The sequence below is a fragment of the Stegostoma tigrinum genome, chromosome 42 (assembly GCF_030684315.1).
Source record: "Stegostoma tigrinum isolate sSteTig4 chromosome 42, sSteTig4.hap1, whole genome shotgun sequence".
In the NCBI taxonomy this organism is placed as follows: Eukaryota; Metazoa; Chordata; class Chondrichthyes; order Orectolobiformes; family Stegostomatidae; genus Stegostoma; species Stegostoma tigrinum.
In genome coordinates, this window is record NC_081395.1 from 6,971,193 (window position 1) to 6,986,192 (window position 15,000).

The 15,000-nt window shown below is 55.5% G+C and overlaps 1 protein-coding gene across 2 annotated transcripts in view; it reads left to right on the plus strand.

The window, feature by feature from the left end:
* vegfba (vascular endothelial growth factor Ba) overlaps nt 1-14,199 on the plus strand; it is a 75,512-nt gene extending 61,313 nt beyond the window's left edge. For both annotated transcript variants that reach the window (XM_059641625.1, XM_059641626.1), the window contains exons 2-8: nt 909-951; nt 2,475-2,671; nt 4,717-4,790; nt 9,566-9,598; nt 10,724-10,792; nt 12,321-12,455; nt 14,088-14,199. In XM_059641625.1, coding sequence (XP_059497608.1) covers nt 909-951; nt 2,475-2,671; nt 4,717-4,790; nt 9,566-9,598; nt 10,724-10,792; nt 12,321-12,455; nt 14,088-14,109 — 573 coding nt within the window. In that variant the 3' untranslated portion in view covers nt 14,110-14,199. The remainder of the gene's footprint in view (nt 1-908; nt 952-2,474; nt 2,672-4,716; nt 4,791-9,565; nt 9,599-10,723; nt 10,793-12,320; nt 12,456-14,087) is intronic.
* Nucleotides 14,200-15,000: the final 801 nt, after the last annotated feature.

Here is a 15,000-nt window from a genome sequence, read left to right on the forward strand (position 1 = left end):
AACCAAATCCTGTTAAGCCCTTGTTCAGGTCATCTCCTGACAGTTGAGGGGCCATGAGCCCAGCCTGTGGTCAGAATGTGAGCCTTTTAACCCTGGGGTATCTGGGCTTGCACACCCTGTGAGGGTGACACCTCCTGTTTAACCCTACAGAGGGAAGAACTGAGCACTGTCCTATTTTAATCTTGGGGTACCTGGTCCTGTGCAGCCTGTGAGGGAGACACCTCCTCTTTAACCCTGCAGAGAGCAGAACTGAGCACTGACCCTCCATTTTAACCCTGGCATATCTCAGCCTGGACTTCCTATGAGTGTGACACCTCCTCTTTAACCCTGCTGAGGGCAGAACTGAGCACTGTCCTATTTTAATCTTGGGGTACCTAGGCCTGGACTTCCTATGAATGTGGCACCTCCTCTTTAACCCTACAGAGGGCAGAACTGAGCACTGCTCCTCCACAAGGAATCCAGGGGGAGTCCTAGCTCACTGTGGGAGCGAGAAGTTGAGCAGGGATAGTCGGATTAGAGGGACAGAGTGGGCTGTGTAATCCCTGTCTTAGCTGCTGATGAAGGAATGAGGTGTGACCTCAGTCTCTGTTAAGCATGTCTGCTCTCAATCCTAACGCTTTTTAAAATTCGTTTGTGGGATGCTGGCCTGGCCCATCATCTATCACCCATCCCTAGTTGCCCCTTGAGAAAGTGGGGGTGAGCTGCTGCCTCGCAGCTTATGTTCTGCGTGTTGACTTTCAGTGCCCTTAGGCAGGGAATTCCAGGATTTTGACCAAGAGACAGTGAAGGAACAGTGATATATTTCCGGGTGAGGATGGTGAGTGACTCGGGGAGGTGGGCAGCTTGTGTGCCAATCAGCTGTTTGAGGTCTACGCACCAGCTTCTAATCAAAATCTTCCCTCTTCCAGCCTTCACGATACCCACTGGAGACACCGCAGCAATCAGACCAAGGTAAGTAATGACCCTTCTCTCTGTCAACATTCAGCATGAGAACTGCCAGTCAGGGACAGCACGGGGTTAGGTACAGGGGAAAGCTCCCTCTCCACTGTCCCCCATCATACCTCCCCAGGACAGGGTCAGCAGGGGGTTAGATACAGAGTAAAGCTCCCTCTACACTGTCCCCCATCAAACACTCCCAGGACAGGGACAGCAGGGGGTTAGATGCAGAGTAAGGTTCCCTCTCCGCTGTCCCCCATCAAACACTCCTGGAAAAAGCTGAGCTGAGGGTGAGAGGGTGACACCGAACCCGTATGTTGACATGTAATTCCTCTATCAGTGAGAGGTGGCGTCGGATAACTGGGCTGTGAAGGGATTGCGATGAAACATGAGCTCTCTGTTGATGCACCGAACCATTGGCATGCTTACCATGGCAGGTTCCAAGCACAGCTCAAAGACATGGTACAGCAGGGAAGGGACCATGACAGAGCTGAGGGTGGGGAATGGCTTGAGTCAGGGTCTGGCCGTTCCCTGCTTACAGACCTCAACTCCCATTGCACAGCACAGGGTTACAGGGTAAAGCAACATCTACATTGTCCCCCATCAAACACTCCCAGAGATAGTGTCTGAGTCTAACTGAGGGGCTCAGAGTGGGTTCTATACAGAATAACTGATGCCCAGGAGTGAGTTCCAGACTTGTAGTCCAGTCGAGGGGTTTACATACAGAATAACATATACTCGGGAGTGAGTTCCAGACTGGAATCTAATCGAGGGGGTTCGAGGTGGGTTATATATAGAATAACAGATACCCTGGGAGTGAGTGTGCATCTCATGAGCCTTGGAAATGACATGATTGCAATACCTCATGCAGTTGAATAGTACCGTGGCCACCCGAAGCTTGCAGGAACAGCACCTCATATTCCACTTGGGGACCCTGCAGCCCAATGGTATCAATGTGGACTTCACCAGCTTCAAAATCTCCCCTTCCCCCACCGCATCCCAAAACCAGCCCAACTCATCCCTGCCTCCCTAACCTGTCCTTCCTCCCATCTCAAGTGCCCACCCCCCCACCATCTCCTACCCACTAACCTCATCCTGACCCCTGGACCTGTCCGTCTTCCCCGGACTGACCTATCCCCTCCCTAACTCCCCACCTACACTCACCTTTACTGGCTCCATCCCCATCTCTTTGATCTGTCTGTCTCCTCTCCACCTATCTTCTCCTTTATCCATCTTCTATCCGCCTCCCCCCTCTCTCCCTATTTATTATCGAATCCCCTTCCCCTCCCCCATTTCTGCAGAAGCGTCTAGGCCCGAAACGTCAGCTTTCCTGCTCCTCTGATGCTGCTTGGCCTGCTGTGTCCATCCAGCCCCACACCTTGTTATCTCAGTCCCCTCACACTAACTGCTCAGGCTGTGAGGAGCCAGCTGTGACTGTACTCCGAGGGAGGGATTGAAGCACTGGACCCATTGCTCAGGAAAGGGGGGATATGGATTGGCTGAGAGGCTGAGCAGATTTCTCGCTCTGTCTCCCTCAGTGATGAGTTGGATGAATGTGTACTGGCATTCAGTCTGTCAAACACGCGAGACTCTGATTGCCATCAGTGGAGAATATCCCAACGAGGTCGAATACATCTTTGTCCCATCGTGTGTTCTGCTCACTCGCTGCTCTGGCTGCTGTAACGATGAGAAGCTGCAGTGTGTCCCCACAGTCACCGATACCATCCTCATGCAGGTACAGCCCGCTATCTTAATGCAGCTATTTCTCCTCGCCGGCCACCGCTGTCCCATCCCAGCCAAACGGCAAAGTGCGGCGGTCCCGCGGCGCTGACCCTCAGACAGTGCCCGCTCCCTCAGCACTGACCCTCCGACAGTGCCCGCTCCCTCAGCACTGACCCTCCGACAGTGCCCACTCCCTCAGCACTGACCCTCCGACAGTGCCCACTCCCTCAGCACTGACCCTCCGACAGTGCCCACTCCCTCGGCGCTGACCCTCCGACAGTGCGGCGCTCCCTCAGCGCTGACCCTCCGACAATGCGGTGCTCCCTCAGCACTGACCCTCCGACAGTGCCTGCTCCCTCAGCACTGACCCTCCGACAGTGCCTGCTCCCTCAGCACTGACCCTCCGACAGCGCGGCGCTCCCTCAGCACTGACCCTCCGACAGTGCCCGCTCCCTCAGCACTGACCCTCCGACAGTGCCCGCTCCCTCAGCACTGACCCTCCGACAGTGCCCGCTCCCTCAGCACTGACCCTCCGACAGTGCCCACTCCCTCGGCGCTTACCCTCTGACAGTGCGGCGCTCCTTCAGCGCTGACCCTCTGACAGTACGGCGCTCCCTCGGCACTGACCCTCCGAAAGTACGGCGCTCCCTCAGCGCTGACCCTCCGACAGTGCGACGCTGCCTCAGTGCTGACCCTCCGACAATGCCCACTCCCTCATCACTGACCCTCCGACAGTATGGCGCTCCCTCAGCGCTGCCTCAGTGCTGGTGCTCCGACAGTGCGGCGCTCCCTCAGCACTGACCCTCCGACAGTGCGGCGCTCCCTCAGCACTGACCCTCCGACAGTGCGGCGCTCCCTCAGCACTGACCCTCCGACAGTGCGGCGCTCCCTCATCACTGACCCTCCGATAGTGCTCGCTCCCTCAGCGCTGACCCTCCGACAGTGCGGCGCTCCCCCAGCACTGACCCTCCGACAGTGCGGCGCTCCCTCATCACTGACCCTCCGACAGTGCTCGCTCCCTCAGCGCTGACGCTCCGACAGTGCGGCGCTCTCTCAGCGCTGACGCTCCGACAGTGCGGCGCTCTCTCAGCGCTGACGCTCCGACAGTGCGGCGCTCCCTCAGCGCTGACCCTCCGACAGTGCGGCGCTCTCTCAGCGCTGACGCTCCGACAGTGCGGCGCTCCCTCAGCGCTGACCCTCCGACAGTGCGGCGCTCTCTCAGCGCTGACGCTCCGACAGTGCGGCGCTCTCTCAGCGCTGACGCTCCGACAGTGCGGCGCTCCCTCAGCGCTGACGCTCCGACAGTGCGGCGCTCCCTCAGCGCTGACGCTCCGACAGTGCGGCGCTCCCTCAGCGCTGACGCTCCGACAGTGCGGCGCTCCCTCAGCGCTGACCCTCCGACAGTGCGGCGCTCCCTCAGCGCTGACCCTCCGACAGTGCGGCGCTCCCTCAGCGCTGACGCTCCGACAGTGCGGCGCTCCCTCAGCGCTGACGCTCCGACAGTGCGGCGCTCCCTCAGCGCTGACGCTCCGACAGTGCGGCGCTCCCTCAGCGCTGACGCTCCGACAGTGCGGCGCTCCCTCAGCGCTGACGCTCCGACAGTGCGGCGCTCCCTCAGCGCTGACCCTCCGACAGTGCGGCGCTCCCTCAGCGCTGACCCTCCGACAGTGCGGCGCTCTCTCAGCGCTGACGCTCCGACAGTGCGGCGCTCCCTCACCAGTGGAAAGTTGCGTTACCCACTCAGGCTGACTGAAGTGTGCAATCGTACTCAGTGGCTGTCTGTCCTGTTACTATTTAATTGTGTCTGAGGAGGTTCTCCCTTCCATCGTTTCCTGCAATCCCACCTCGGAAATCCCTGATAAATGTGGCCCAGTAACACACTGTGTTTTGGGCAGACCCTTAGAGAACCAAATAAATTTTTCTATTGCGATGCAGGGACTATCAGAGTGTGTGACGTGCAGTTATCCGTGTCCCTGAGCTCGCTGTTGCTTTAATCAATAACCCTCTTGCGTCAGCCTTTTCAAAATATCTCCTGCTTTCTCGCCTGATCTTTTACAGATTTTAAAAGTTAAACATCAAACGTCCAACCTGGTGGAAATGTCTTTTACGCAGCACAGACGCTGTGAGTGCAGGTAAGGGGGGGGCAAATATTCGACTCTGGGCACGTTCTTCTCTCAGGGACTCGGGCTTGTGGGTTGTTGCTGATCGCTGATGGGGAGGCCTTTCTTTTGAGAGATACTAGCTCCCGCTTAGAGCCTTGACCCCTGACCCCACAGCGGGAGGGAGACCCTTCCCCCAAAGTTTAGAAATCGCTGCGTGACTGGCTGGGAACAATCCTGAGCAAGTAGGTGCAGCGGCCCTGGCTGTATACAGTTAAGATCTCACCGAGGAGCGGAGAAATCAGACAGGAGAGACTTTGTTAATGTGAGATGAAGCATTTCGGAAAGGGCAGGGCTTAGACATTTAATGGTAAGGTCCTGGGTAGTGTTGCTGAATGAAGAGACCTTGGTGATAACAAAGTGTGGAGCTGGATGAGCACAGCGGGCCAAGCAGCATCTCAGGAGCACAAAAGCTGACGTTTCGGGCCGAGACCCTTCATTGGTCACGCCTTTATTGGTTGGTGCGTTGAGTAAAGGAGTTGGGAGGGTCATGTTGAGGCTGTACAGGACATTGGTTGGGGCCACTTTTGGAAAACTGCGTTCAGTTCTGGCCTCCCTGCTCTAGGAAAGATGTTGTGAAACTTGAAAAGGGTTCAGAAAAAATTTACAAGGATGTTGCCAGGGTTGGAGGGTTTGAGCTACAGGGAGGGGCTGAATGAGCTGGGGTTGTTTTCCCTGGAGCATCAAGGGCTGAGGGGTGACCTTATCGAGGTTTGTAAAATCATGAAGGGCATGGATAGGGTGAATAGTCAAGATCTTTTCCCAAAGGTAGGGGAGTCCAAAACTAGGTTCAAGGTGAGAGAGGGGAAGCATCTAAAAGGGACCTGAGGGGCAACTTTTTCACCCAGAGGGTGGTGCATGTATGGAACGAGCTGTCAGAGGAAGTGGTGGGGGCTGGTACAGTTACATTTCAAAGGCATCTGGATGGGTACATGAATAGGAAGGGTTTAGAGGGATAGGACCCAAATACTGGCCAAAGGAGACTGGATTAATTTGGGATATCTGGATGGCATGGACAAGTTGGACTGAAGGGTCTATTTCATGCTGTACGTCTCTGTGACTCTGTTTTATCTATTAATGTTGCTTATGAATAATATGTTTAACATCCAAGCTCAGTGGGGAGAGGGAGATTAAAGTGTGACCGCACTGCTCTATCAAGCTGAGACCTGTGAGTCTTGTCAACTGGAAGACAGGTCCATTTTAGGCATTGGCGATCCTGTCATGAAAGCACGTCTGCTGAGAGAGGAGGCACTGCCTCTCGAGCAAGACGTTGGCTGAGGGTGGCAACCCTTAGCTCAGCTGCTTTAATCAGAAAACAGAGATGCCTTTACATTGAGCCGAGGTACATCGGCCTGGTTTGGCCTGGGATATACTAGAAGAAATGTTTGCAGAAGATCTAGCAAACGTTAGACTGCGAATTTTGAAGATGACGCTGCAGAGAAGAACATGGGTATGCAGGGAAGGCTGCACTGCATTTGCAGGAGTATTGGCTGATTTGGCAAGCAAGAGCTTAGCCAGAAAGATGAGAAGTGAGCGGCCATGGAAAGCCACTGGAGAGACTGGCCTAAAGGAGATCGATGGCTCGGGACTGTGAGAACGTGCAGGAGGAGAGTGTGAAGTGTCAGACGCTGGGGTGCTTCATGCCTGAGTGCTGCAGATCCCCTGCAAAGTGGCTCAAAGTGGTGGCCTAAAAATGAAGCCTTTGAAAGGGAGGTTGAGACTTTCCGCAATCCCAAGGAGGAGCGAAAATCTCTGGAAAGTAGGAAAAATGCAAACCCCTCTAGTGAAACCTGAGCTGGTAACTTTTCTCTCTGCAGGTGTGACATCTGTAGCACTTCTCAGGCTCCCAAACAGATCCTCGTGGATTGGAGAGCTGGTTTCTCTCGGCTGTTCCTGGGGGAATATCGTCTCGAGAGGGGATGCAAACAAGAGACCAGCTTCCGCGTCAGCCAAAGAGAGATCCAGGCTGCAAGGCAAGAGCTGGAAAAGCACAGCTGTAGAGAAAGTATGGGACCAGCTTAGCAGCATAATCTCCACAGGGATCCTAGGGACCTCGATGAAGCTTTGGAGGCGTCTCACCGTCACCAGTGCCTGGTGAAATGATGCCACACCTTGCCAAGGCAGAGGGCACACTGCTGGGCAGAGGGACATGGGTGTCCTTGTGCGTGAATCATAAAATGTTGGTGTGCAGATGCAGCTGGTGATTGAGAAGGCAGATGAAATATTGTCCCTCATTGCCAGAGGAATGGAGTTTGAAAACAATGAGGTTGTGTTGCAGAGATAATGGGAACTGCAGAGAATCCAAGATAACAAAGAGTGGGGCTGGATGAACACAGCAGGCCAAGCAGCATCTCAGGAGCACAAAAGCTGACGTTTCGGGCTTAGACCCTTCATCAGAGAGGGGGATGGGGAGAGGGAACTGGAATAAATAGGGAGAGAGGGGGAGGTGGACCGAAGGTGGATAGAGGTGGAGATAGATGGCATCATTATGGCACTGCAGGAGGCCCAGGATGGACATGTCGTCTGAGGAATGGGAGGGGGAGTTGAAATGGTTCGCGACTGGGAGGTGCAGTTGTTTATTGCGAACCAAGCGTAGGCATTCTGCAAAGTGGTCCCCACACCTCCGCTTGGTTTCGCCGATGTAGAGGAAGCCACGACGGGTACAGCGGATGCAGTATACCACATTGGCAGATGTGCAGGTGAACATCTGCTTGAGGTTATATGGAGCTGGCAAGTCCACACCTGAATACAGTTTTGGTCTCCTTCCTTGAGAAAGGATGGACTGGCACTGGATGAAGTGCAGAGGAGGTTCGCTCAGTTGATTCCAGAGTTGAGAGGGTTCCATTATGAGGAGAGATTGGATAGACGGGGACTGTACTCATTGGAATTTAGAAGAATATGGGGAGATGTCATAGAAACATGTAAAAGTATGAAGGCAATAGGTAATGTAGAAACGGGGGGTTGTTCCCACTGGAGGGTGAGACTAGAACTCGGGGGTGTAGCCTCAAAATAAAGGGGAGCAGATGTAGAGCTGAGCTGAGGAGGAATGACTTCACCCAAAGGGTTGTGAATCAGTGGGATTGCCTGCACAGTGAGGCTCCTGAGGCTTCTTCATTGAACGGCTTCAAGGCAAAGATAGATTTTTGAACAGTAAAGGGATTAAGGGTTATGGTGTGCGGGCGGGCGAGTGGAGCTGAGTCCACGAATAGATCAGTCATGATTGTACTGAATGGGGGGGGTGCGGGCTGGAAGGGCCAAATGGCCTGCTCCTGCTCCTGTTTCTGCTGTTCTTTGCCAGGCCGGCTGTGTACAGTGGTCATTGAGGAGTGAAGCAGGATGGAGACGAAAGTTTGTGAACAACAGGCCAAGCCATTGCAGACCACAATCAGAATCCGGTGCATCTGCGAGAGAAGGCTCACAGCGAACCAGACAGTGTACAGGAGAAAAATGCTTGAAATCAACAACGAAAGTGGTGTGTGAACATGAAAAAGAACCCCCTGATTCTGACTGTGTTTCAGGGTTTGGAAAGTCTTTGGTGAATTTCTGCAATGCATCTCTTCGATGGCGCACACTGCTGCAACTGACCGTCAATGGCAGAGGGAGTGGATTTTTCAAAGTGTTGTGGAAATGCTTTGAATCCCGCAACAAGTAACTCCCCTCCTGACTCCCACCCTCTCCCCACCTCCACCCACCAAAAGCCTGTCCATCATCGACAAGGCACAAGTCAGGAGTGGGATGGAATACTCCCCACTTGCCCCTGGATGGGGGTAGTCCCAACAAAACACAAGAAGCTCGACACCATCCAGGATAAAGCAGCCCCCCCCGCTTTGATTGGCACCACATCCACAAACATCTCACTCCCTCCACCAACCGACGCTCAGTCGCAGCAGGGTGTACCATCTACAAGATGCACTGCAGAAACTCACCAAAGATCCTCAGGCAGCACCTTCCAAACCCACCACCCACTTCCATCCAGAAGGACAAGGGCAGCAGGAACATGGGAACAGCACCCCCTGCACATTCCCCTCCGAGCCCCTCACCGTCCCGACTTGGAAATATATCAGACATAATGGGAACTGCAGATGCTGGAGAATCCGAGATAACAAAGTGTGGAGCTGGACGAAGCAGCTTTTGTGCTCCTGAGATGCCGCTTGGCCTGCTGTGTTCATCCAGCTCCACACTGTGTTATCTTGGAAATATATCAGCTGTTCCTTCAGTGTTGCTGGATCAGAATCCCTCCCCACCATCGCTGTGCGAGTGTTCCTACAGCACACGAACTGCAGTGGCTCAAGAAGATAGGTCTGCAGGCAGATACAGAAATTGGGCGATAAATTTTGGGGCCAGCCGCAGACTCCCATATCTGAGATAACAAAGTGTGGAGCTGGATGAACACAGCAAGCCAAGCAGCACCTTAGGAGCACAAAAGCTGACATTTCGGGCCTCGACCCTTCTCCAGCATCTGCCAGTTCCCATTATCTCTGACTCCCATATCCCCTGTGAACAAATACAGAAAGGAAGAGCCAGCGGGCACGAGGCAGAGTTTTTAGGGAATAACTGAAAGGAGCAGCAGGAGAAGGGGTTGGAGTAGGTTCTGGGAGGGAATTTCAGGGGTAGGAAATCTCCCTACGGTGGTGGGGAAGAGAGGTGAGGATGAACGCTTGTGTATGTGGATCTGGCCCTGGGTCTTGGCCCTTGCTCAGCGGTTAGCTCGGCCTCCGTTTGACTTTCTCCTGTTTTCTTCCTTCCAGACCAAAGAAAGATTTCAAAGAAGTCACAACAAGGTAAGGGAAGATGTGAATTCTCATCATGTCACTGCTGATCTGCGCCGGAAACAGGGACTTATTGTTTTTGCAAAATAAAAACCGAAAGAAGTGCAGACGCTGTGAATCAGGAACAAAAACAGAAGTTGCTGGAAAAGCTCAGCAGGTCTGGGAAGAAAGAAAACATGGTTAACATTTCGGGTCTGGTGACCCTTCCTCAGTACAGATGGTGGCTGGGAAAACGTCGGTTTATATGCAGAAAATAGGGAGGTGGGTGGGGTAGGGAGTAAATGATAAGATAGAGCCCAAAGAGAGAGAAAGACAGTTGGACAGACAAAGGAGTTGCTAACAATCAGGCTGGGAGGGTGAATACTTGTTAATGGAGACTGTTAGTGACTAACAACAGGGAGTGTATAGTGGCAGGCTATGTGGTAACAAGGCCTGGTGTGAGGGGTGGGGGTCTGGGACATGGGAAAGTTTAGGCCCTAAAATTATTGAACTCATCATTGAGTCCAGACGGCTGTCGGGTCCCCAAGCAGAAAATGAGGTGTTATTCCTCCAGTTCAGTAAGCTCCCACGCAAATTAAATGTGATCACGATGCAGCTGACCTGAGTCTTCAGTGATGTTCATTGTGGGATAAATTGCAGCCTCTCAAAACTAGAATATATACCCCAATTTCCATGCACCCCATCCCCCCCACCCGACCGGTCCCAATAGTAGCTGAGAGACAGCACCTCAGACAGTCCCGCACTGGGGAGGGTGGTATGAATAGATATATCAATAATAACAGTCGGCCATTCAGCCCTTCAAGCCTGCTCCATCATTCAATAGGATCAGGGGCTCAGGCCCTTCACTGAGGTAGCCCGGGCAACAGCAGTTGTGGGGTCCAAACTCTGAGGGTTAGGGGAGGGCGTGGGGAAGGGACACAGTTTTCCAGTTGCTTGCGTGCAGCAGGACCCCACAAACGGCGAACTGATGGGCGCAGAAATATCTTTCTTATAGTAAATGGGGAGAAGACTGTGCCACTCGGGCGGGTGCTGTTGGTGTTGGGTGTCCCGCTCTCGGAATAGGGAGCGCCCCGGGCGAACTGGTCGGAATGCTGCTGTCTCATTGGTGCTTTGTATTTTGAAATGTCCCTCCTGCAGGACAGGCCAGACAAAACATAAGAACGAGAGAGGATGGCGGAGGAAACTCAGCCGGGAGCCGACTCGCCCGTACGTGTGGGTCTGTGTCTGTGTCTGTGTGTGTGTGTGTGTGTGTGTGTCTGGGATGGGGTCCATGCGTCTGGGGTGTGTCTGGTGCTGCCTGAGTGCCCAGGGGTAAAACAGGCCGCTAGATTACAGCCCTCTCCTCCCCTCTCCCCTCTCCTGCCACCTGCAGTCGGTGCCTCCCTCTCTGCCACCGCTGTGCTATTGGTGCTGTCCCCACTCCCCCCCCCCCCCCCACCCAACTGGGTATACCGGGGAGGGGGCCGCAGTGAGCAGCTTTCATGTGTGAGCCTCGCATTCACCTGGGTCTCTCTGTCACCCCCTCGCGAGGATTGGGGTGGTGTGTGGCAAGGGGCCAACCATTTCACTGGATGGGGGTTGGGAGGACATGGGGCCAACCATTTCACTGGATGGGGGTTGGGAGGACATGGGGCCAACCATTTCACTGGAGGGGGTGGGGTGTGGCACAGGGCCAACCATCTCAACTAGATGGGTGGGGGGGGTGAGACTCGGGGCCAACCATTTCACTGGGTGTGGGTGGGGCATGGCATGGGCCAACATTTCACTGGATGGGGGTTGGGGGGACACGGGGCCAACCATTTCACTGGATGGGGGTTGGGGGGACATGGGGCCAACCATTTCACTGGGTGTGGGTGGGGCATGGCACGGGCCAACATTTCACTGGAGGGGGTTTGGGGGGACACAGGGCCAACCATTTCACTGGATGGGGGTTGGTGGGACATGGGGCCAACCATTTCACTGGATGGGGTTTGGGGGGACATGGGACCAACCATTTCACTGGGTGCGGGTGGGGCATGGCACGGGCCAACATTTCACTGGATGGCGGGGCGGGGCGCGATGTGGTATGGGGACTAGCTATCATACTGGTTGGGGGAGGGGGTGGTATGGGGGCAAACCATCTCGGTGGATGGTGGAGGAGTGTGGCATGGGGCAAACCATCTCGGTGGATGGTGGGGGAGTGTGGCATGGGGCAAACCATCTGGATGGATGGTGGGGGAGTGTGGCATGGGGCAAACCATCTGGATGGATGGTGGGGGAGTGTGGCATGGGGCAAACCATCTGGATGGATGGTGGGGGAGTGTGGCATGGGGCAAACCATCTGGATGGATGGTGGGGGAGTGTGGCATGGGGCAAACCATCTGGATGGATGGTGGGGGAGTGTGGCATGGGGCAAACCATCTGGATGGATGGTGGGGGAGTGTGGCATGGGGCAAACCATCTGGATGGATGGTGGGGGAGTGTGGCATGGGGCAAACCATCTGGATGGATGGTGGGGGAGTGTGGCATGGGGCAAACCATCTGGATGGATGGTGGTGTGGTGTGGCATGGGGCGCTCTGTCTCGCTGGGTGGGTGAGGGGAATCCCACGAATGCTGCGCCCGAGCTCTCTTGTGGTCTCTCTCTTCACCGGGGCACCTTTGCTGGGCAGCCATTACTGCCCCCCGCGGTGACCTGATTCCCAGAATCTGCTGCCTGACCACCCCCACCCTTTCTCTCTCTGCATCTGACCTCAGGACCCGTTGCAAACCCTGCTCCCACAGGAAGCGACATGGCTTCAGTCAGAACCCACAGACCTGCGAGTGCCAGTGCCGTCTGTCCCACCACCAGTGCCAGGAGAAAGGGCAGGAGCTGAACGAGCACACATGCAGGTGGGCACCGTGGCGGGGGGGGGGGAGGGCAAGGGGTAACGGGGCCTCCCCGTGCGGGAGGGGGTAACGGGGCCTCCCATGGTGGGGGTTTGGTGGGAGGGAGGGGGGTTAATGGGGACTCCTGTTGGGGGGGACGTTGGGAGGGAGGGGGTTATTGGGGATTCCTGTGGGGGCGCATTGGGAGGGAGGGGCTTAATGGAGTTTCGCGTGGGGGGGCATTGGGAGGGACGGGGTTAATGGGGATTCCCGTGGAGGGGCATTGGGAGGGATGGGGTTAATGGGGATTCCCGTGGGGGGGCATTGGGAAGGACGGGGTTAATGGGGATTCCTGTGGGGGGGCATTGGGAGGGAGGGGGTTAATGGGGATTCCCGTGGGGGGGCATTGGGAGGGACGGGGTTAATGGGGATTCCTGTGGGGGGGCATTGGGAGGGAGGGGGTTAATGGGTCTTCCCGTGGTGGGGGCGGGAGCGAGACCCCCAGAGATCGCCCTCCCCCCACCCTGATCGGGCAAGAAGCAGATCTGGCCAGGAATTGGCAATGAGGTATAGTCGAAGAGACTTGGGGAGGAGGTTCCCTCCCAAAACTGAGGAGGCAGAGGGAGATGTAGTGGAGGGGGAGGTGGCATGGGGGTGGGGAGGGGGATAAAACTGAGGGCCTTGTACAGTCGCTAGGGAGACCCATTTCGTTCCCAGACAACAGGAGTTTCGTTTTTATTCACTCGTGGATTGTCAGTTTTACTTGTCAGTCCGACATTTAGAGCCCGTTCCTATTTGCCCCTTGGGGTGGGAAGGGGCTGCCTTATCCAATCACTGTACTGTAGGGGCTCCTACACAGCGCTCTTAGGGAGGGAATTCCAGGAATTTGCTCCAGTGACACTGAAGGAACGGCGATATATTTCGAAGTCGGGGATAGGGAGTGGCTCGGAGGGGATTGTGCAGGGGGTGATGTTCCCATGTACCTGCTGCCCCTTGTCCTTCTGGATGGAAGTGGCTGGTGGGTTTGGAAGGTGCTGCCTAAGGGTCTTTGGTGAGTTTCTGCAGAGCATCTTGTAGATGGTACACACTGCTGCGACTGAGCGTCGGTGGGTGGAGGGAGCGGGATGTTTGTGGATGTGATGCCAATTAAACAGGGACTTTGTCCTGGATGATGTCAAGCTTCTTGGGTGTTGGTGGGGCTGCCCCCATCCAGGGGCAAGTGGGGGGGGGGGGGCGGTATTCCCTCACCCTCCTGATTGTAGATTTGAAATAATTGTTAAGTGGATTGGGGAGAGGTTGAGGGTAACTCTTTCCAGCCAGAGGGTGACGGAGATCTGGGACACACTAACTGACAGGGAATGGGAGAGACAGAAACGCCTCATAAACATTTAATGGGAAATTCACTGGCAAACCCACCGTGAGAGCTAGTAAGTGGGAGTACTTCGTCAGCAGCCGTGATAAGATGGGCCGAGTGGCTTCCTGCTATTTCACAGCAGTGAGGAGCCTGCTATCCGTCCCTTTGCTGCCCGGCCTGTAGTCGCCCCCCCCCCCCCCCCCCGAACCCCGATTCTCTCCCTTGCCCTGTGAGGATCCTGCCAGAACCAGCCAGAAACAGGCCACAGTTAATCAGAGCCTCCCTTTCGCCCCCCCACCCAGATGTGAGAGGCCAAGGCGGTGATCGGTGGAGGCCGTGTGAGGAGCTCCTGACTGCTGCGATGTGAGCGAAGGGGGAGGATGGAGCACATGGAGGAACCGGGCCTCTCCGTTACTACAAGCTGCCCACCCCATCGACCAAGAGTGTGAGCCCCTCTCTCCCCTCTGTTCTCCATCCCCCTCTCCGTGTCATCGCTGTCCACCACCCCTCTCTGTCTGTGTGTGTGTGTCTCTCGCTCTGTGTGTGTGTGTGTGTGTGTCTCTCTCTTCCCCCCCCACTCCATCCCACTCTCTCTTCACCACCAACTCCATCTCCCTCTCTCTTCCCCCCACTCCATCTCTCTCTCTCTGTTCCCCCCACACTCTGTTTTTCTCTCTCTCTCCCTTTCCTCCTGCCCCCAACTCTGTCTCTCTCACTCTCTCCCCCACCAGTCCGTCTCTCTCTTCCCCCCACCTCCATCTGTCTCTCTCTTCCCTCCCACTCCATCTCCCTCTCTCTGTTCCCCCACACTCTCTCTCTCTAGGTCTCTCTCTCTCTCTCTCTGTCTCCCCCCAACTCTGTCTCTCTCTTCCTCCCCCACCACACCGTCTCTCTCTCCCCCCAACTCTGACTCTCTCTCTCTCTTCTCCCCCCTCCATCTCTATCTGTCTGTTCCTCCCCACGCGCTCTCTCTCTCTCTTCGGCCCCCCAACTCTCCCTCTCTCTCTCTTCACCTCCACCACTCCGTACCTCTCTCTTCCCCCCACCACTCCATCTCTCTCTCTCTTGCCCCCAACTCTGTCTCTCTCTGTCTATTTCCCCTCCACTCCATCTGTCTCTTCCCCGAACTCCATCTCTCTCTCCCCCCCAACTCTGTCTCTCTCTCTCTCGCTCACCTCCACCACTCCGTCTCTCTCTCTTCCACCCCAACTCCGT